Source organism: Phyllobates terribilis, unplaced genomic scaffold (assembly GCF_046119375.1).
Source record: "Phyllobates terribilis strain yellow unplaced genomic scaffold, ASM4611937v1 Scaffold_140__1_contigs__length_4765195, whole genome shotgun sequence".
Classification (NCBI taxonomy): domain Eukaryota; kingdom Metazoa; phylum Chordata; class Amphibia; order Anura; family Dendrobatidae; genus Phyllobates; species Phyllobates terribilis.
The window spans coordinates 2066910-2090996 of record NW_027362900.1 but is presented as its reverse complement, the minus strand read 5'-3'; the positions used below and the strand labels follow the sequence as shown (position 1 = coordinate 2090996).

The 24087-nt window shown below is 46.0% G+C and overlaps 1 protein-coding gene across 1 annotated transcript in view; it reads right to left on the bottom strand.

Moving 5' to 3' along the window:
• The window catches only part of LOC141205533 (uncharacterized), a 36062-nt gene that overhangs the window by 4754 nt on the left and 7221 nt on the right, over positions 1-24087 (bottom strand). Inside the window, exons 2-6 of the mRNA XM_073664101.1 lie at positions 2894-3013; positions 2663-2767; positions 2465-2588; positions 2284-2381; positions 2001-2087 (exon numbers count right to left, since the gene is read on the bottom strand). Of these exons, the coding sequence (XP_073520202.1) occupies positions 2001-2087; positions 2284-2381; positions 2465-2588; positions 2663-2767; positions 2894-2962 (483 nt within the window). The 5' untranslated portion in view covers positions 2963-3013. The remainder of the gene's footprint in view (positions 1-2000; positions 2088-2283; positions 2382-2464; positions 2589-2662; positions 2768-2893; positions 3014-24087) is intronic.

Here is a 24087-nt window from a genome sequence, read left to right as displayed (position 1 = left end):
GTAACTAGTGGTGAAACCTCTCTGGGGTAATTAGAGTATGGGGCTCGGTGGCTCTTCTCAATCTAAACTATCGTAAGGGACAATATTTTCTGTCAGATGAGTTTCAAGAAGAAATATTAGACATTTAAAGTGAACTCTTTTATAATAGTGCAGAGCTCAGGTGTCTTAAATTTAGATTTCGGGCATTTGGAAGAGATAATGGAGATCTTTTTGAAAGACTACCAGGGAGTTACAGAGTCACATAAGTGAGGCAGGCCGATCCCACCACAATCACACTATCATACAGAATGAACTTGTAAAAAAAATGAAAGAATATATAAACACTAGATGGTGGCCCGATTCTAATGCATCAGGTATTCTAGAATATGTATGCGGCTGACCGGGCGCGACTAATCAGCGAAGCAGTATTTAAATGGGTTGTGCACTACTTTAAATTAACCCCCAAATGTATCCCCCCGGGGCCCCTAATGAATTTTGTAATTACGTCATGTTGTCAATACTGCTTGTGACAACATCGCTGACCACGCACAGCCAGGACGTAATTCCTCCGGCTGCAGCCGGCTCTTGCTTCCGCTTACATCACGACTATTTGCGGCTGCAGCCAGGGGTCTCCTGTTCCGTGTACCACAGTGAATGACGGGCTGTGGGCGGGGTTATCCCCCATCGTGTCACACCCAGCATCCACCGCGCGCTTTGTCAATGAATGAGTGTGCGGTGAATGCCGGGTGTGATGGGATGGGGGATAACCCCGTCCACAGCCCATCACTCACCATGGAACGCGAAACAGGAGACCCCTTGGCTGCAGCCGCAAATAGTCTTGACATAAGCGGAAGCAAGAGCCAGCTGCAGCCGGGGGTCACATGCAGCCTGTGCGCGGTGACCCGAGTATAAGCCGAGACCCCGAATTTTACAACAAAAAACTGGGAAAATGTATTGACTTGAGTATAAGCCTAGGGTGGGAAATGCAGCAGCTACTGATAAATTTCCATATCCTGGTATGCCTGACGGTGGCGTACTTATTTTAAATCCGGAGCCAATTGGCCGGAGAGCGTGTTTAAATTTGCCGCCAAAATCCCTGATTGGTTGCGGCGGCACCAATCAGCAGAGCGTTGCTTAAATTTGGCGCCAATATAGCTGATTTGTCAAGGACGCAACTAATCAGCAGAGCCGTGTTTAAATTTTGCGGCAATATCGCTGATTGGTCGCGGCCGGCGGCCACGACCAATCAGCGATCCGTGTTAGTGAGGACCGGGGAGCGGCGCTGCCTGTGCAGATACTTCCACTGCAAGCCGGTCATCTCCCGGCTGCATCGCCGCTGACCTCCAAGCAGCTACCGTCGGGAGATCAGCGGCTAGGGCCGCGACCAATCACAGAAGTGGGGTTTTAAATTTCGCGCCAATATCACTGATTGGTCGCGGCGGCCAATCAGCAGAGCGGTGTTGAAATTTGGCACCAATATCGCTGATGGGTCGCGGCTGCGAACAATCAGCGAACCATGTTAGTGAGGGCTGGAGAGCAGCGCTGGCTGTGCGGGTACTTCCGCTGCGAGCAGCCAGGAGATGACCGGCTAGCGCTGGTCATCTCCCGGCTTCATCGCTGCTGACCTCTATGCGGCTACCGTCGGGAGATCAGCGGCTAGGGCCGCTGATCTACCGACGGTAAGTGTGAAGGGAGGACCGGGGAGCGAGGCCACCAGCCGGGGTACTTCTACACTGTCATTTGGCTTTGTAGTTTACAGATCTGGACAAGTAATGGTCAGCGCCTCCTAATCCCAGGGGGGAGGTGGATCCTCCAGGTTGTAAATTCTATAGAAAAGGTCTTTCACAATTACACAAAGTAATTTGAACATTTTCGCATGGAGGAGAATGTTGTGGTCTAGCGGCAAAATGGTGATCACACGATTGTGATATGGCCGGACTACACCACCGATAAAGCAGCCACAGACGGTGACTGAGAAGAATCTGTGACTTCTCTGCATTTAGAGGTCACTACTCACCTGCGTAGTCATATGTAGGAATCTCCTCTTTACACCGCTCATCACCCCTCACATATGCCTCTATAGTATTAATATGGGTCAGATCTTCACCCTAAAACAAATATGATAAAAGTCAAAGACAGATGGAGAAGTCACATCTATGATCAGCTCTAATCCTGCCATCTCCACCGTTCTCATTACACAAGTATAAAACATAATAATGGTGGATAAAACAAGACTGAGCACAAGACCTTTACAGCCGTCTACACATCATAGGGGAGATCTCATGACACCTTCTCTCCATCTACCTGATGATCCTGAGGAACATTGGGGTCTTCTTGTTTACAGTTCTGTGGAAGAAGAGGACGGGGACATCTCTCTGGTGTTGTCCTCTTACTGGAGAGATCTGGAGGAAACACATACAGGGACTGAATTCATTCTTTACATACAGATAATTATAGGTCGTGTGTATTTAGTCCTGTCTATTACCTGGTGATGTGAGGGGCTGGTGAACCTCCATCATGATGTCCCTGTACAGATCTTTGCGTCCTTCTAAATACTCCCACTCCTTCATGGAGAAATAGATGGCGACATCCTGACACCTTATAGGAACCTGACACATACAATGATACCGTCATCTCCCCGATCCCTTCATAGCGTTACTGTATAATGTCCCAGCAATGTCACCTCTCCAGTCAGCAGCTCAATCATCTTGTAGGTGAGTTCTAGGATCTTCTGGTCATTGATGTCCTCATATATCAGGGGGTGAGGTGGAGGCCTCGTGATTAATCTCTGGTTATGGAGAGACACAATAAATCTCACTAGAGACATTTCCAGAGTCCTCACCTCTCAAGTTCTGTCCATCTGTTATTCCCATAGATAAGAATGATGTAATGTGATGTCATCAGAATCTCTCACCTCTCCAGTAAGCCGGAAGAGGATCTCTAGGGCGAGGTGTAATATCCTCTCCGCCATCTTGTCCATCATTTTCCTGGATAAATCACGATCTTCACTGAGAGGATCCGGTATTTTAGAGATCTGAGTAAGAAAAAGATAAGCTGATGGAACATCATAAAAATCCTATGTAATAATACAATTACTGGAGATAATAAGAGGAAACATATGAGGAGATTTATTATTTTCCAGTATTTAGTTTTTTCTTTACATCTAGTAATAAAACCTATATATTTTAGGCCACAGACAACAAGCAGTTTCTTCCTCGGAGTCTGCAGCTGAACACGTTTCTCATAGACTCATCTTTCATAATGCTAATTCTCGTCTCATTTTCCGACACTGGAATCGGCATTAGCAATACTGCAGGAGATATTCATTACACGTGACATGAGAAATAACTACTTCATGATGAGGCAACATCTTCTACTACGGCTCTAAAACCATATTTGGCCACAGTCCGTCACTGACTACATCTCCACCGGCCGTCTATATGAATGTTTCCCGTCTTCCCCGAACTGTAATCTTCTATCAAGTTACAGCTCATGTCTGATTCACACACAGAAGTTTGAGGATTTTATAAAAGCTGTTTTGTTTGCACAAACACCGCAGACAGAAATGATTTGATACTAAAGTCTACATGTATAGTGTATTATGGGTTTTATTTCTGGCCTTAGGCTTTCCTATATTACAAGAAAACCCCCAGAAAAAGAGCTGATATTAAAATGTTTCAAAAGAAAATTGTCAGCAACAATTCTTGTAAAAAGAAAAAACATGCAAAAAGCACAAGACACATTTTGTCATTTTTTAACAAGTTAAACATTTGTTATTTTTTCTATATGAACTCTTTTGGGCACCAGAACATAGATGTACACCGCAGGGATGGCACAGGTGCGGCTGCAATAAAATCCCTGGCAGTTTAACCACTTGCTCGTGCAAAAAGCAAACTTGGCATCTAAGAAGGTGTGACAGAGTTCAGCTCAATGCCCCTCCTCCCCCCAAGTACTCGAAAGTATGGGGCTGACTAGTTCCTACAATAATTAAATGCCTAATAATGGTGGCTGGACATGCAATGTACAAAAGTCTATTAGGCCGGGCCAGAGGCAGCATTCCAAACATCACCTTTTAACTCCTCCATAAATATTAGACTAAAGTTGCATGGAAGCACTGATTTTGGTCGACTATATAATGTATTTGGGGGCCTCCCTACAGATGCAGTCAGTCAAACAAATCACAGGAAAGCTGGAATATTTATGTATGGGGGAGTCTGGAGAGATAGCCGTCTGCCAAATGACAGTTCAGCCAACACTTATCTCATGTGTATGGGGCCGTTAGTATTACACTGACAGGCAGTGATAATAGACGGCACTACAGTAGTACAGTGCATCACCTGAGCAATCAGAGGCTTCTGTTTACAAAAAAGGTTTAAAAAAAATCTTTAAAGTGAAAATATCACAGTTTTAGCAAAAATAAATATTTGTCACTATAGGGAAAACATGCATATAATGGTAAAATGGAGAGGGAGGTCAGCTCACTGTTTATTCAATGCACCTTGTCTGAAGATCACCGCATGGAGCCGACCTGGTCAGGGATTGTGAAGACCCGGGGTCTTCCGTGGGTGTAACGTTACTCAAACAACACAGGGTGAGGGTAAAACAGCATGGCAATACTTTATTGAACCACAAAGTGGACAATAAAGACACAGAATAGTCCCAGCAAATACCCAAGATGGTACAACACAGTCTCACCCTTCATTCTCCACCCACCTGGGACAGAAAAGCTGCGACTTTGGAGACTTCCAGGGCCGACTACCTCCACCAGTGGCCCCCCACTTCTGGCGGGCCCCCACAGAGAGAAGGTAGCGGCAAGCTTAGGAAGCCAACAGTCCATTGAGGTACAAGACCAGGAGACCCGATGGTCCCCATCCTGGCCTCTCCGAGAGTTTTCATGGGGCCAGGCGACCGGTGGGTCCCTCCTAGCAGCCCCAAAACAACATATCCATGAGGCCAAGTGACTTTTTCATCCTCTCCTGGACTCCCCAAAAGTATCCATGGTCTCTCTGATGGTTAATGGAGCAGATCTGAATCTTTCCAGTCAGGGCCAATACCCTTAGACTAGAATCATGTAGAATACAAATCTGTGTCTCTTTAGATGCCATGCAATCCATCTACTTTCCTGATGGATGTCTCCCATTCTCCTTCCAAAGTCCTTCTGATGTTCCTTGATTCTCTGTCCCAAGTCTCATTCTGTCTACAGCACTACAGACATCTTTGTTTATATTAACATCTGTGTGAGGTCATCGGGCCCAGGTAAAAGAGGTACAGGTGCAGGGATCACCTATCATTGTTTGACCTAATCCATTTACATAGTTGGTATCACAGGGGCTGTTGTAACTAAACTTTCAGCTGACTTAGTACAATTTGTCATTAGCATAGTAAACATAATTGTTTCCAAACGAATAGAATTCAGCATTCAGGGTTATACAAATACTATGACCTTTTTGATCAGCAAGAGAAATACAAATACATTTGTAAGTCAACACAACACAGTAGTGTATTTCTCTTGACTTAAAAAATCTAATCATCTGGCTTATTAAGATTTTACTCTGTATCGTCACAGGGAAATTTCAAGTATAGAAAGGAGGAGAGATGGATTCTCCAGCATTTTCTATATTGTTAAAACCTCATATTTATTGTAAATTCATAAAAATTGTTGTGATGGCATACCACCAAGTGCCCACATACCCAACCAATGCTTATTCATGATTTGCAACATGTGAGTCTCTGTGATACTTTTATACAGGGTCGGTCTGGGCTAGCGGGATACCGGGAATTTTCCCGGTGGGCCCCGCCCCCAGCTGCAGAGGAGAGGGGGAGAAGAGAACAAAAAAAAAATCCTGCGGTTTTAAGGGGCACGGGCCCTTTAAAAGCGCAGGCACAGTGTATGCAGGGACGCGCGCACGCAGCGTTCATTACCCGAACAACCGCGGAGCACGTCCCAGTGAAGCAGCTGAAGCTGCGTGTCTCCCTTCGCTGGCCAGCGTATGACGTCATCGTCATGCGCCTGCTGTGAAGGAGCCGCGCAACTCAGGAGAAGGAGGACACCGCACGGGAGCGCAAGAAGGTAAGAGGTGTGTGTGTGTAATGGTCTGGACCCACTGGCTGGACACACAAGGCGGGGGCCAGCTGGACACACAAGGCGGGGGCCAGCTGGACACACAAGGCGGGGGCCAGCTGGACACACAAGGCGGGGGCCAGCTGGACACACAAGGCGGGGGCCAGCTGGACACACAAGGGGGGGCCCAGCTGGACACACAAGGGGGGGCCCAGCTGGACAGACACACAAGGAGGTAGCCTGGCTGGACACACAAGGGGCAACCCTGGCTGGACACACAAGGGGCAACCCTGGCTGGACACACAAGGGGGTAGGCTGGCTGGACACACAAGGGGGTAGGCTGGCTGGACACACAAGGGGGGAGCCGACTGGACACAAAAGGGGGGGGGTCCTGGATGGACACACTAGGGGGGAACCCTGGCTGGACACACAAGGGGGGGCCCAGCTGGACACACAAGGGGGGAGCCGACTGGACACACAAGGGGGGAGCCGACTGGACACACAAGGGGGGGCCCTGGCTGTACACACAAGGGGGAACCCTGGCTGGACACACAAGGGGGGCCTAGCTGGACACACAAGGGGGGGCCCAGCTGGACACACAAGAGGGGGCCCAGCTGGACAGACACACAAGGGGGTAGCCTGGCTGGACACACAAGGGGGTAGCCTGGCTGAACACACAAGGGGGTAGCCGACTGGACACACAAGGGGGGAACCCTGGCTGGACACACAAGGGGGGAACCCTGGCTGGACACACAAGGGGGGCTCTGTATGGACACACAAGGGGGGGGCCCTGGCTGGACACACAAGGGGGGGCAAGCTGGACACACGAGGGGGGAGCCCTGGCTGGATACACAAGGGGGTCCCTGGATGGACACGCAAGGGGGAACCCTGGCTGGACACGCAAGGGGGGCCCGGCTGGACACGCAAGGGGGGCCGGTTGGACACACAAAGGGGGGGCCCTGGCTGGACACACAAGGGGGGAGCCCTGGCTGGACACACAAGGAGGGAGAGCCCTGGCTGGACACACCACACAAGGGGGAGCCCTGGATGGACACACAAGGGGGGGCCCTGGCTGGATACACAAGGGGGGGCCCTGGCTGGACCCAGGCAAAGGGGGGTAGGCAGGATGGGTATATGGGGGGGCAGGCTGGACACACCACACAAGGGGGAGCCCTGGATGGACACACAAGGGGGGGCCCTGGCTGGATACACAAGGGGGAACCCTGGCTGGACCCAGGCAAAGGGGGGTAGGCAGGATGGGTATATGGGGGGGCAGGCTGGACACATGGAGGCCAGGATGGATATATGGGGGGGTAGGCTGGACATTTGAAGGCCAGGATGGATATATGGGGGGGCAGGCTGGACTCATGGAGGCCAGGATGGATATATGGGGGGGGAAAGGAAGGATGGACTCATGGAGGCCAGGATGGATATATGGGGGGGCAGGCTGAACACATGGAGGCCAGGATGGATATATGGGGGGGACAGGCTGGACACATGGGGGGCTAGGATGGATATGTGGGGGGGCGGGCTCGATACACATGGGCTAGCATAAATATATGGAGGGGCACGCTGGATATATAGGGGGTGTCAGGATGGATATATGCAGGGGGTAAGGGCAGTATGGATATATGAGGGGGGAGGCTGGACACATGGAGGCCAGGATGGATATGTAGAGGGCAGGCTGGACACATGGAGGATATATGGGGGGGGATATATGGGGGCGCAGGCTGGAAACATGGAGGCAAGGATGGATATGTGGGGGGGCAGACTGGCCACATGGGGGGGCTAGGATGGGTATATGGGAGGGGGCAGGCTCGATACACGTGTGCTAGGATAAATATATGGAGGGGTCACACTAAACAAATGGGGGCCAGAAGGGACATATGGGGGTGCCTGGCTAGACAAGGGACTTAATTACTGTTTGGGGGCCAGATTGAGGAACATACTTTATTAGTTTATGGTGACCAGTGGGGAACATTATTACTTTAGATTCCAATTATTATTATTACATTATTACTTCTGTAATATAATTTACTTTTTAGGAAATGGTTTTCCATGGGATGGGACAAAAGAGGGGTCCTGTTACTGTGCAGGACGGCACTATGTTGCTTTTTTTCTTCAACTGGTGTAGTGTAGAAGTCGGGGGGGGGGGGGGGGAGTGGGAATATTCTCTAGAAGAGATCAGTTATTGATAACTGTGTGTTATTTTCTGCAGAGACGATTCCTGGCTGGAAGAAGTGATGGCTGTCTGTGCCAGATGAAGAAGAAAAGCGAAGATGAAGGACTTCACCTAGAGACATCACTGGTGAGTCAGTGTATTGCATGTACACTTACACTGCACACGTGGTCAAAATTGTTGGTACCCCTCGTTTAATGAAAGAAAAACCCACAATGGTCACAGAAATAACTTGAATCTGATAAATTACAATTTTTTGAAAATGAACAAATGAAAGTCAGACATTGCTTTTCTGCTTCCACAGAAATTAAAAAAAAATTAAACTCATTGTTATGCACACGCCCGGGCTAAGCGGCGTGTGCGTGGGATTGGTAGTGATTCCACTGGACCGTGCCGGAGAGTGAATGCCTGGAGGGGCGTGACTAAGTATTCACCCGATCCGACCAGGGTCGCACGACGGCATACGACGCCAGTGCACCAAGGAGGAACCGAGCAGAGGGACCAGGTGCTACTCCAGGACAGACCCCGGACACGGCTGTTGACCCACACAGGGGAATACAGGAACAGGCTGGTAGGCTGGCACACAGACTGGTATACAGGCAGGCGGGTATGCAGGCAGGGGGGTAAAGGCAAGCACAGCTAGAGTGCAGACAGGGAGGCACTAGCAGGTAGGAACACAGGCGGGATAGGACCCAGTACACACCGGGACTCAGGAACAATACAGGCAGAGGGTTACAGGCTAGGAGCGTGTTCAGACAGGACAGACAAGAGAGCACAGAAAGGACTCAGTTCAGACACGGGAGCTGATACCGCAAAGCAGGAGACATACAGGACACAGTTCAGACACGGGAGCTGATACCGCAAAGCAGGAGACATACAGGACTTAGTTCAGACACGGGAACTAATACCGCAAAGCAGGAGACATACAGGACACAGTTCAGACACGGGAGCTGATACCGCAAAGCAGGAGACATACAGGACTCAGTTCAGACACGGGAACTGATACAAAAAGCAGGAGACATACAGGACTCAGTTCAGACACGGGAACTGATACAAAAAGCAGGAGACATACAGGACTTAGTTCAGACACGGGAACTGATACAAAAAGCAGGAGACATACAGGACTTAGTTCAGACACGGGAACTAATACCGCAAAGCAGGAGACATACAGGACTAAGTTCAGACAGGCCTGGAAATACAGCCTCCAGGAAAGGCAGACAAGGAAACAAAGACGGGACCTGGCACCTTCAGAGTGCAAGCACACACTGAAGGAAAACACTATGCTCAGGCAGGGATAGAAGGGAGCTGCTGAGCTATATACCAAGTGTCAGACAGCAATAGGCTGAGGACGCACAAGGGGTGTGACCCACAGCAGGTACAAAAAGCAGGAAGTGATCGGGCGCCGCCCTTAAGCAGCAGAGACAGACACAAACAGACAGCATGGAGGGAAGCCAGAGAGACATTCTGGACAGGAGATCAAGTGCGCGCTCCTGCACAGTGGGAAATGGACCACTATGCAAGGACGCCGCCAGGTATGTTACAGTACCTCCCCCCTTACGCCCCCTCTTCTTCAGGCCTGCCAGAATCTTCCGCAGGGAATTCGAGGACCAGTCGTTCACTGGGTTGGAGGGGGACAGAGACTTGAGGGTAATCTCTGCTTCGAGGTACATCTTGTCAAGCTCACAGGAAAAAATAGACGTGTTATCAGGTACATAATGAGGAAAAGTCACTGTCTCTTTGTTATCTGGTGGTACCCCGGAGGATTCAGGAAACAACTGGAGGTCCTCCGCCGGGTCAGAAGAGTGCAGAGGCTCAGAGAAAACAACTGCTTCAGAGTACACTAGGTCAGACTCACTGGAGGAAGCAGGCGAGGTATCGGGTACCGAGTATAGGAAAGTCTCTGTCCATTCACCACCAGGTGGCACCCCGAAGGGTTCTGAACACAACTGGAGGTCCTCCGCCTGGTCGGAGGGGTGTAGAGACTCGGGAGTAACCTCTGCTTCGGAGTACACTAGGTTGGACTCACTGGAGGAAGCAGGCGAGGTATCGGGTACCGAGTATAGGAAAGTCTCTGTCCATTCACCACCAGGTGGCACCCCGAAGGGTTCTGAACACAACTGGAGGTCCTCCGCCTGGTCGGAGGGGTGTAGAGACTCGGGAGTAACTTCTGCTTCGGAGTACACTAGGTTGGACTCACTGGACGAAGCGAGCGAGGTATCAGGTACAGAGTATAGGAGAGTCTCTGTCCTTTCGCTACCAGGTAGCACCCCGAAGGGTTCAGGAGACAACTGGAGATCCTCCGCCTGGTCGGAGGGGTGTAGAGACTCGGAGGTAACTACCACTTTGGGGTACCCATTGTCAGGCTCACAGGACGAAGCGGACAAAGTATTGAGTACCGGGTGTAGAGAAGTCTCTCTCCATTTGTCATCGAGTGGTATCCCGGAGGATTCAGGAGGCAACAGGGGATCCTCCGCCAGGTAGTAGAGGTGCACAGACTCAGAGGTAACCACAGCTTTGGAGCATCCTTGGACATGCACACCGGTTAAAGAGAGAGAAGCATCTGATGCCGGGTGCAGGAAGTTCTCCTGTGTGGAGTCTGGATGGGCAGAAGTCTCTTCGGGCAGGAGAACTGGTGCACTACCCACGCACATTACCCATTGGGGTTTCTCCGGGATACAGGGAGATGAAGCTTCAGTAGGGACTTCAAGGTTGGGGTCAGGAGGTCTCAGGGAGGACAGACCCTGGCGTGACGGCTTGCCTCTACGTCTAGCACGTCTGGACTGCCTCTTGAGGTTGAGAGAAGTATTCCGGAAAGCGTAGTCACCCTGTGAGGATTCTGGGTGGGCAGTAGTCTCATTGGGCTGGAGGACTATTGCGCTACCCACACACATTACCCATTGGGGCTGCTCTGGGATATTGGGAGGTGAAGCTTCAGCAGGAGCCTCCGGGTTAGGATCATCGAAGACCATTAGAAAGGCCACCAGGAAGGCCATTAGGTCCCGGAGGATTGGATCCTGTGTTTCATATAGGGGGTTGATCCATTCCAAGGCATCACCCGCCAGGTAAGACATAATAAAGGCCACTTTAGCCCAATCGGAAGGAAAATAGAGAGGGTAGGCCTTAAAGTGTAGCATGCATTGCTCCACAAATGCACGACACTGTCTTGGATCCCCATAGTAACGTGGCGGATCCGCAGGAACGAGAGCTGATAGATCCATCTGGACGGTAAGTAATTCGCCTGGAACTCAGCTAAGGGAAAAAAAAAATTATTTATTTATTTTAATGCATATATTCGCTGGAAAACTTCTCAGAGAGCGAAGGCCGTGGGGCTCAACGGGAACCATGGCCTGAGCATGCTGTTATGCACACGCCCGGGCTAAGCGGCGTGTGCGTGGGATTGGTAGTGATTCCACTGGACCGTGCCGGAGAGTGAATGCCTGGAGGGGCGTGACTAAGTATTCACCCGATCCGACCAGGGTCGCACGACGGCATACGACGCCAGTGCACCAAGGAGGAACCGAGCAGAGGGACCAGGTGCTACTCCAGGACAGACCCCGGACACGGCTGTTGACCCACACAGGGGAATACAGGAACAGGCTGGTAGGCTGGCACACAGACTGGTATACAGGCAGGCGGGTATGCAGGCAGGGGGGTAAAGGCAAGCACAGCTAGAGTGCAGACAGGGAGGCACTAGCAGGTAGGAACACAGGCGGGATAGGACCCAGTACACACCGGGACTCAGGAACAATACAGGCAGAGGGTTACAGGCTAGGAGCGTGTTCAGACAGGACAGACAAGAGAGCACAGAAAGGACTCAGTTCAGACACGGGAGCTGATACCGCAAAGCAGGAGACATACAGGACTTAGTTCAGACACGGGAACTAATACCGCAAAGCAGGAGACATACAGGACACAGTTCAGACACGGGAGCTGATACCGCAAAGCAGGAGACATACAGGACTTAGTTCAGACACGGGAACTAATACCGCAAAGCAGGAGACATACAGGACACAGTTCAGACACGGGAGCTGATACCGCAAAGCAGGAGACATACAGGACTCAGTTCAGACACGGGAACTGATACAAAAAGCAGGAGACATACAGGACTCAGTTCAGACACGGGAACTGATACAAAAAGCAGGAGACATACAGGACTTAGTTCAGACACGGGAACTGATACAAAAAGCAGGAGACATACAGGACTTAGTTCAGACACGGGAACTAATACCGCAAAGCAGGAGACATACAGGACTAAGTTCAGACAGGCCTGGAAATACAGCCTCCAGGAAAGGCAGACAAGGAAACAAAGACGGGACCTGGCACCTTCAGAGTGCAAGCACACACTGAAGGAAAACACTATGCTCAGGCAGGGATAGAAGGGAGCTGCTGAGCTATATACCAAGTGTCAGACAGCAATAGGCTGAGGACGCACAAGGGGTGTGACCCACAGCAGGTACAAAAAGCAGGAAGTGATCGGGCGCCGCCCTTAAGCAGCAGAGACAGACACAAACAGACAGCATGGAGGGAAGCCAGAGAGACATTCTGGACAGGAGATCAAGTGCGCGCTCCTGCACAGTGGGAAATGGACCACTATGCAAGGACGCCGCCAGGTATGTTACACTCATGAAATCGGCCTGGACAGAAATGATGGTTCTTCTTAACTTAATATTTTGTTGAACAACCTTTTGAGGCAATCACTGCAATCAAACCATTCCTGTAACTGTCAATGAGAATTCTACACCTCTCGACAGGTATTTTGGCCCACTCCTCATGAGCAAACTGCTCCAGTTGTCTTGTGTGTGAAGGTTGCCTTCTCCAGACGGCATGTTTCAGCTCTTTCCAAAGATGCTCAATAGGATTTAGGTCAGGGCTCATAGAAGCCACTTCAGAATAGTCTGTTTTCCTCTTAGCCATTCTTGGGTGTTTTTAGCTGTGTGTTTTGGGTCATTATCCTGTTGCAAGACCCATGACCTGCGACTGAGACCAAGCTTTCTGACACTGGGCAGCACATTTCTCTCTAGAATCCCTTGAAAGTCTTGAGATTTCATTGTACCCTGCAGATTCAAGACACCCTGTACAGATGCAGCAAAGCAGCCCCAGAACATAACAGCCTCCCCCATGTTTCACAGTAGGGACAGTGTTCTTTTCTTGATATGCTTCATTTTTCCGTCTGTGAACATACAGCTGATGTGCCTTGCCAAAAACTTCCATTTTTGTCTCATCTGTCCATAGTACATTCTCCCAGAAGCTTTGTGGCTTGTCAACATGTAGTTTGGCAAATTCCAGTCTGGCTTTTTTATTATTTTTTTTTCAACAATGGAGTTCTCCTTGGTCGTCTTCCATGAAGTTCACTTTGGATCAAACAACGGTGGATAGTACGATCTGACACTGATGTTCCTTGAGCTTGAAGTTCACCTTTAATCTCTTTAGAAGTTTTCCTGGACTCTTTTGTTACCATTCATATTATCCGTCTCTTTGATTTGTCATCAATTTTCCTCCTGCTTCCACGTCCAGGGAGGTTGGCTACAGTCCCGTGGATCTTAAATTTCTGAATAATATGTGCACCTGTAGTCACAGGAACATCAAGCTGCTTGGAGATGGTCTTATAACCTTTACCTTTTAACATGCTTTTCTATAATTTTCTTTCTAATCTCCTGAAACAACTCTTTCCTTTGCTTCCTCTGGTCCATGTTGAGCGTGGTACACACCATGTCACCAAACAACACAGTGAGTATCTGTAACCCTATATACAGGCCCACTGACTGATTACAAGATTGTAGACACATGTGATGCTAATTAGTGGACACAACTTGATTTAACAGGTCCCTTTTGTTACATTATTTTCAAGGGTACCATCATTTCTGTCCAGGCCTATTTCATGAGATTAATTTTTTTTTTAAATTCAGTGGAAGCAGAAAAGCAATGTCTGACTTTCATTTGTTCATTTTCATAGATTTTTAATTTATTATTACTTTTGTCAGATTCAAGTTATTTCTGTGACCATTGTGGGTTTTTCTTTCATTAAACGAGGGGTACCAACAATTCTGACCACGTGTGTATATAGTATATACAGAACTCCTGTGTATGTCACTGGTGATCACTGTATTACGTATACACTATATACAGAGCTTCTGTGTATAATGTCACTGGTGACCACTGTATTACCTGTACACTATATATAGAGCTCCAGTGTATAATGTCACTGGTGATCACTGTATTACCTGTACACTATACACTATGTACAGAGCTCCTGTGTATAATGTCACTGGTGACCACTGTATTACCTGTACACTATATACAGAGCTCCTGTGTATAATGTCACTGGTGACCACTGTATTACCTGTACACTATATACAGAGCTCCTATGTATAATGTCACTGGTGATCACTGTATTACCTGTACACTATACACTATGTACAAAGCTCCTGTGTATAATGTCACTGGTGACCACTGTGATACCTGTACACTATACACAGAGCTCCAGTGTATAATGTCACTGGTGATCACTGTATTACCTGTACACTGACACTATATACAGAGCTCCTGTGTATAATGTCACTGGTGAACCCTGTATTACCTGTACACTGACACTATATACTGAGCTCCAGTGTATAATGTCACTGGTGATCACTGTATTACCTGTACACTGTACACTATATACAGAGCTCCTGTGTATAATGTCGCTGGTGGTAATAACAGTGTTGTTAGTATTGTGGTTTGCATTCATGATCAGTATTGTAGTATTTGGTCACTTTGGGGTGGTAATATGTGGTCTGGTCATGGTGTGGCCGTATTTGTTCCTTGCATGTGGTATTATTCGGTCACTATGTGGTGGTAATATGTGATCTAGTCATGGTGTGGCGATATTTGTCCCTTTTGTATGTGGTATTATTGGTGTTGATATAGTGGACTGTGTTGTGTATGGCGGTCATTTTGTTCTTGCTGATATTAACTAGGAAAAGATTTTTTTCCATTAGGCCACAGCCCCACCATTAGTATTTGGTTAGTATTTTTTCTCAGGAATCGCTGCCAAAACCAGGAGTGGGTGATAAATGCAGAATTGGTGACTTGTTTCTATTCTACCTTTTCTCTGATTGTTCCTCACCTGGTTTTGGCTCCCACTCCTGAGAAAAAATACTGACCGAATACTGACCAAATACTGATAGTGGGGCCGTGACTTTAGAGATTAAATACTTGGACCAGAGCAGCAGATATGCACTTACAGGGGTTCTCTGGTGAAAACAAGTAATCACCTCTCCACAGGATCAGTGATAATATTGATTGGTGGGGGTCTGACTGCTGGCACACAATCGGCAGAATGTGAAGCTTTTCTCCCCATTAGACTGGAGCGGCATGTGAGATGCGACCACTGATCCATTCATTCCCTCAGTGACTGTGAGCGCTGCTCTTTTTTGGAAGCCCCAAAGAGAATGAATGGACCTGCGGTCAGACGTCCCAGCTGTCGCTGCATTTTAAAATGGGGATAAGTGTCCTGTCAGGGATAAAGCTTCCCCATTCTTCCGATAGGTGCGTTTTCCAATGTTCGGACCCAAACGATCAATAAGTTACCACCTATCCTGTAGAGCCTATGGATCGGTGATAACTTGTTTTAACCAAAGAACCCCTTTAATGCAAACTACCGTAATTGTACATCCCAGTTAGTGTCGCACAGTAGATGTGCAGGAGCCGCCAGTCAATGCTCCACTATTACAGGGATAGTGGATAACAGATATTTGCATATGGCTGTAGGTGGGCCCCTAGAGTCAGTTCTCCCTGTGGGCCCCAGACACCCCAGTCCGACCCTGCTTTTATATTCTTCCATTTGGAACACCTGGGTGTCCATTGATTACTGAGCACTTCTCAGACAATTTAACCCTGTATTGTATGGAAGAAAATGATAATACATGTGAGGAGCTGCCCACTTACTAAACACTATGATACTTTTCCAGCACGGACCACCATTTTCATCAATATTATTATTGTGTGTTATTAGTGATTTACTTGTTATGTTTTATATAGTTCTGCATACTTGTCAGTATGTAAGATTCCAGCATTTCACTAATCTCATCTTTATCTCAAGAGTCCATTGTTTCAACAACCAATAATCTCATTAGGTGAGTGTAGATTGTAGACACAGTGGAGCCGTCGCCACAGGGGGTCTTACAAGCAGTCTCAGATGAAGGCTTCTAGAATATTCTTCATTGCTTTAGCGAACAGTAAATGCTTAAGGAAAGGGGGTCATCATTTCTGAGCTGGGAGGGGGCTGACCCCAGAGAAGGAGAGGAGAGACATGTTTTAGTTTTGGGAGTTGGTGGAAGGATGCCGGAGGGTTAGGATTTGTGGCTGTGGACCTGGAGCTGATGGATGGATGGCTTACGCAGTGTTGAAGATCTGTTATCAACTAAAGTGGATAAACGTGCTTCAGTTGTGGATATGTCATTTGGATTTAAACTTTATTGAAGGACTGCTGCTACTGGATATCTGTGCTTTCATCTGTTGTCTGGAGGATCATGGATTGTGGCTACAGACTATACTGGCTGGAGATACGAAATCTGTGGGCTAACCAAAAGATAGGAGACAGTGGGCATCACCTGATACAAAGCCAGGGGAACTACTGATCCCAGGTTGAGAACTTAAGGACTGAGAGAACTGTATTTTGGGCCATTTACCTGGAATTGCTGCATTTTCCATGGCTGTGATTAATAAAATATTGTTGCATCGTTAACCTGCCTAGGTGATTACTTACAACCCACAATCTCAGATCTATACAATACACACATACAACTCATGCATGAGACATTCAATAAAATCACTGGAAATCAAAGACAAATACAATTAATTGCACTGTAATATTAATCCTGTCTGATGTCCATTCCCTGTGGGGCTCTAGTGTGTAATTTAAATATCCAATATGACTTTCTATTTAAGATTTTTCTTTTCATATCTCCACCTCTTAATGGTTTATAAACCTTTTCTATTCCCAATATCTGAAGGGTCTGATATCCCCTTTATGCTTTTGTGAAAAGTGTCTTGAAACCACAGACAGGTTTAATGCTGTGGGATTGATTACATCAGATAAATGTCTTCTAATACATGTTTATAGCGGATCTGACGTCCATCCCACATATTGTAATTAACTCTCTATACACTCTATTAAATAGATGACCCCTATAGTGTTACAATTGATGAAATTGTGTATTGTAAATTGCTGTTCCGTTAGGCTGTGTGCCCACGTAGCGTTTTTCAAGCGTTTTTGATGCGGAATTTCCGCAGCGGAAACGCTTGTAAAACGCTTGGTAACCCGCACCCCATGGTTCCCAATGGGATTCCTCAAGTTCTATGCACATGCTGCGGATTTTTCCGCAGCGTTTATGCCGCGTTCAAAAATCCGCAGCATGTCAATTAATTTTGCGTTTCCGCAAGCAGAATTGCCTTTGTCCAATGCATAAAAAACGCAAGGCAATTCCGCATGTGGAAAACGCGTGATAAATGCGCGATAAACGCGTGCGGAATTCCGCATGCGTTTTTCCGGGAGAGGACTTGCAGAAATGAAGCAGAAATTTTCTGCTTCATTTATGCAACGTGGGCACATAGCCTTAGGTTTTCTTCAAATGTGTCGGTTTTATTAACATAGTTGCATGTTTTACAGGATGTATGTCCACATTTAAAAAAACCCTTAGGCTGGGTTCCCACTATGCGTTTTTCAAGCGCTTTTGATGTGGATTTTCGGCAGCGTAAATGCTTGCAAAACGCTTGGTAATACGTGCCCCATGATCCCCAATGAAAATCTGCATGTTCTGTGCCCATGCTGCGGAATTTTCCGCAGCGGATTTTCCATGCGGGCTTATCAGCAGCATGTCCATTATTTGTGCGTTTCTGCTTGCGGATTTGATGTCCCAATGCACTTGAAAAACGCAAGTCAAATCCGCATGTAAAAACGCGCGTAAAATCAGCAAGCATTTTTGACTGCCAAGACCATGCAGAAATGCTGCAGAAATTTTCTGCTTCATTTCTGCATTGTGGGCACATACCCTTTGGCTATGTGCCCACAATGCAGAAATGCTCCAGATTTTTCTTAAGCGTTTATGCATCTCCCTGGCAGAAAAAACGCATGCGCATTTTACATGTGTTTTTCCTGCCAGGGACAAGCAGATGTGAAGTGTTCTTCACATGCATTTCCGCATGCGGGTTATCAAGCGCTTTCCAACCAATTTTAGCATCACTTGGAAAGTGCTTGACAACTTGCAACCGGCATGGTTTTATATAGTGTGACAGTAAAAGAATGGTAAAAAATAAATATACTTACCTTCTGATGGCCCCCGGTCTCCTTATCCGATCCGTCTTGGCTTGCCGGCAGCTCGCGGTGGACTAAAAGGACCTGCCATGATGTCATGTGACAGGTCACGCGACCACCGACGTCACATGACTAAATTACGTTATGGCAGGTCCTTTTTAGACCATCGCGAGCTGCCGGCAAGCCAGGACGGATTGCTATGGAGACCGGGGGCCATCAGAAGGTAAGTATAATGTATATTTTTTATTTTATTCTTTTTTTTACAGGTACTATGGTACCCGGGTCTGGAGGAGAGTCTCCTCTTCTCCAAACTCGGGTACCATCCGCACATTGAACCACATGGTATCCGCATCTGCAGATGCAGTGATGCGGATGTCATGCGGTCCAATGTAAGTCAATGGCGGCGAAAACGCAGCGATTCCGCAAAATAATTGGTAGTGCTGCGGATTTTTCCGCAATGATAATCTGCAGCGGAAATTTCTGCAGAATGTGCACAGCACATGCGGATTATCTTCGGGGAATATGGCAGGCCTTCTACCAAGCGTTTTTTAAGCGTTTCTGCAGCGGAATTGCCGCTACGGAAACGCTAAAAATGCGGATAGTAGGCACAGAGCCTTATAGGATAACCAAGTTACATTGCGTTTGATATCTGTTTCTTGAAAAAAACTCAGTGAAAGTTTTCCGCCCAGTGTAGAAGACATTTGGGATACAAAACTCAAACAAAACATGCAAAAAAATAAAAAAAAATAAGCTTGAAAGAGATATCAAAGACTACGATTCAAATTCAATTTACACATGGAAATGAAACAAACCAAGAGCTACTGTTCTGAAATACAGGTCACACAATAAATTCAAAGGAAATAGAGGAGAGCGGAGGTCAGCTTCACAAATCCCAATGTGTCCATGGGTTCCTCTAATTATAATTCTCTGAGGACTTATCTGATGCATCAGTGGCATCAACTAAAGACAGAACAAAAATAAATTCTCAAGTACTCCCCAAAATTCAGCACAAAACAACGGAGACGGGCGGGCAGAAAGCTCAAACGTGCCTGGACATGTGCGTTCCATGCCGGAGTGCATCATGGTCTCCTATCTGCGAATGCGCATGTCCAGAAGCATACGTTCAACGCCGGAGCGCATAATGGTTTTTGATTGCATTCCACCAACATAGAAAAATCTTATCTCTGAGATCAGCGTCATGGGAGACTAAAAACAACTATTGCACATCCTCCCAATAGGCATGTAGATCTACTTTATCACTACAAAAAATATGGGATGATGGCCCACAGTATATTCCGAAATGATCAAATTTTACCTCTATTGCACAATTAGAGATACACAAGGATCACTACACTTGTTAATTATGAAATAGTATAAGTGGAATATAATTGATAAGCAATAATTCTGATATAGAAGCTCAGACACAATATGTGAACCCCATTCACAGGGAACTGAGTAGCAATGGGTAGAGTATACAATCTAAAAATATAATCCAGAATGGGACTGTATTCACACTAAACAGGTATAGGAAATTTGCTCATTGATTCCCTTAGGGGCTAGTGAATCCAGCCTAAAAATCCACTTACTTTCTTTTTTGAGGATATATCTATTGTGATCACCTCTCTCACATTGGATTTAACCAACACAATGATACAAAAGGAGATGTCTCCGGTTTCATCACAATATACACTGTTCTTGTATCTCACTAATGGGATCTACCGACCATGGCGTATATTGCCCAAATGCTCCCCTACTCTCCTCCTAGACACCCTCTTGATCTTGACTACATATTCTAGGGGGCGGGTGCAAGTGGCCATATCTACTAGTTCTGAGGTTTTACAGTTGGAATAATCCCACTGGAAAAATTTTTTAACCATTGAGGAACTTGAGAAAGATTTACATGGTCTCATCCAATTACATGTTCAACATTCTCCAGATCTAAAGAAACCACAGATTCTTCTATCTAGCCAAGTCCCCTTGGGAGCAGGTGCAGTAGAAACTATGCACTAAATGGTCCCTAACTGACCAACCCTTTCTGAAAGTTATTGTGGGAGTAGATCCCACTGCACCCCTAAGGTCTGAGTCGACCACAAGTATATCCCAGTGTTTTCTGAGGATATGAAAGATACAGTAACTCTGATTGTCGTAAGTTTTTCTTATTCGTGTTGTCCAATCTTCTTCTTGGTGTCTTGGTTAGGTATGGAGGAGTGTCTCTCTCTCCCATTTTTCTGCAAACGATGATGTGGAATCCAAAATGTACCACGAGTACCCTTCATCCCTTAATCTGTTGTTCAGGTCTATTGCCTGTATATTAACCCTTTAACCCCCGAGAGTGGTTTTCACGTTAATGACCAGGCCAATTTTACAATTCTGACCACTGTCACTTTATGAGGTAATTACTCTGGAACGCTTCAACGGATCCCCCTGATTCTGAGATTGTTTTTTCGGGACATATTGTACTTCATGACTGTGGTAAAATTTCTTCGATATCACTTGCGTTTATTTGTGAAAAAAAACAGAAATTTGGTGAAAATTTTGAAAATTTTGCAATTTTCAAAATTTGAATTTTTATGCCCTTAAATCAGAGAGATATGTCACACAAAAGAGTTAATAAATAACATTTCCCACATGTCTACTTTACATCAGTTTGTTAGGGAGCTATAAGGGTTAAAAGTTGACCAGCGATTTCTCATTTTTCCAACAAAATTTACAAAACCATTTTTTCTAGGGACCACATCACATTTGAAGTCACTTTAAGAGGTCTTTATGACAGAAAATACCCAAAAGTGACATCATTCTAAAAACTGCACCCCTCAAGGTGCTCAAAACCACATTCAATAAGTTTATTAACCCTTCAGGTGCTTCACAGGAATTTTTGGAATGTGGAAGAAAAAAATGAACATTTTTTTTATTTTCACAGGGGTAACAAGAAAAAATGGACCCCAAAATTTGTTGTGCAATTTCCCCTGGGCATGCAGATACCCCATATGTGGGGAAAAACACTGTTTGGGCGCACGGCAGGGCTCGGAAGGGAAGGAGTGCCATTTGACTTTTTGATTGTAAAATTGGCTTGAATAATTAGCGGACGCCATGTTGCGTTTGGAGAGCCCCTGTGTGCCCAAACATTGGAGCTCCCCCACAAGTGACCCCATTTTGAAAGCTAGACCACCCAAGGCACCTATCTAGATGCATAGTGAGCACTTGGAACCCACAGGTGCTTCACAAATTGATTCGTAAAAATGAAAAAGTGGAAAAAAAATACTTTTCCATTTTTACAAATCAATTTGTGAAGCACCTAAGGGTTCCAAGTGCTCACTATGCATCTAGATAGGTGCCTTGGGGGTCTAGTTTCCAAAATGGGGTCACTTGTGGGGGAGCTCCAATGTTTGGGCACACAGGGGCTCTCCAAACGCAACATGGTGTCCGCTAACAATTTGAGCCGACAATTTGTGCTCGCTACTTGAGTTGGCATCGGGTACTCAGGTATTCACCATGTACTGCGTGTGCTCGAGTGACATGCTCGAGTCCCCGCCCGGATGTTTCACGGTTATTAGACACACAAAAAAAAAACATGCGGGGATCGCTCGTGCATGGCAGGCAATCCCCGCAAAGTTTTTTGGGCCGTGAAGCATATGGGGCGGAGACTCGAGCATGTCACTCAAATACCCACGATACTCAATGCATACCAGAACACCAGATGCAAACTCAAGTAGCGAGCACTTGCGCTCAACACTAGTCGCCATATCGTCATCTTTTTTTCTTACTTTTTTTTTTAAATAATTTTTATTGATTTTAACATATAACATAAGTATGTAAATGTACATTCCAATGCATTATTCTTAGCTTAAGTATTCATCATTTCAGTTTTGATTATCACCTTACTAATTGTATGGTCTAAGTACAAAGTAAACATTGAAGAAAAAAAGAAAAAAAAAAAAAAAAACCCTCCCCATTGCCCTCCCTCTTCCCCAACATGCAGGAAACATTTGTATATTTCTTGTGTGCACCTCTCCTTTCTTTTCGTCTTCTTCTTAATTCCTTAAACATTATTGAATATATAGTCTGTATCCATATTTTATACTACGTCTTAACCTGTATCCCTTCCATCTTTTCCATCAACATTCAGATCAACTATTTTCAACTTCCCCAATGTTCCACCCAAGTCTTCCAGTATGTACCAACTGGTCTGTTCAAAGGGTTTCATAATTCCCTGAAGTTCTTTATTTGTGTAATGTCTAAGTAAGAAGCTTTTCCATGTTATTATGAGCGATTTTATACTCTTTTCCTTGTTACGCTCGGCTTCCAACCATTCTATGTGAAGCAAAGTTTTCATTTCTCCCATTATAACTTTCCGATTTGGAATGGAATCGCTCAACCAATCCTTTAATAGGCTTCTTTTGGCTATCATACAAATTAAGTGGAACATTTGAGTTAATGTGTCCTTTCCTTTTTGTTGTGGGGCTTCTTCTCCTTTCCAGTAATGGAAGAGGAACGGTAATGGGTGCAATGATATGTTCCCAATACCTATATTTTCCATCATATGTTTTATATCTTCCCAGAATTCCTGTACTTTAGGGCATCCCCAGAGTCCATGTAACAGATCAGATTTTCCGAGTTTGCATTTTGGACAATGTACCAGACGATCCCTCATTGTTCTAGATACTGGTATGTTGAAGGCCAGTACAGCTCTGTGCAAAATCCTAAATTGTGTGTCTCTCCAAACCTCGCTTAAGATGTTTTTCCGTACTGCCTGCCAACCCGCCAGCATTTTTTTCCCGATTTCCTCACCCTCTATTTGTTTGGCCCAGGATCTGAATGTTTTCTCTATGTCTATTTTTCCAAGGATGCCTTTCAGATTTCTGTATATTGCGGATATATTGCATTTACCTGTTCGGTCAAATAATAGATTATCCATTGCATTCCTTCTCGTCTCTTCACTCACATTTATCAAATGCGTCATAATTGTCCATTTTATTTGTCCGAATTGTAGGAATTGTTGTTCACTTAGCTTGAATTTTAATATTATCTCTTCCCTACTCAGCCACCTATTTTCTTCTTCATGTAGTAGATTAGCTATTTTATAGATCCCCCTCACCCTCCATTCCTGAAATAGTTTGTTCTCTGCTATTTGTTGGAACACAGGATTTCCCCATATGGGTAAATCTCTTGATATTCTCCATGATAATTTAAGTTTTCTCCTAAGTTCCTTCCATGTAGCTATTGTTACATAGTTACATAGTTTATAAGGCTGAAAAAAGACAAGCGTCCATCCAGTTCAGCCTATACACTATTGAGTTTTTTATTTTTTTAGGCATTAGGCTTTGTGGCGTGTGTAATAAGGTGACTAAGTTCCACGGGTACGCATAAGATTTTTCAAGGACCGTATCAGAGAACCCACTAGTGTCTTTAAACCAATCTACTATTTAACGGGAAATACACGCTAGATTATATCCTCTTATGTCTGGCAAGTTTACCCCTCCCTCTTCCCTGGAAGCCATCAGTGTATTCAGTTTTATACGGGGTCTTTGACCTCTCCATATAAATTTCCTAATAGCCGAGTATACTTTCTGCACA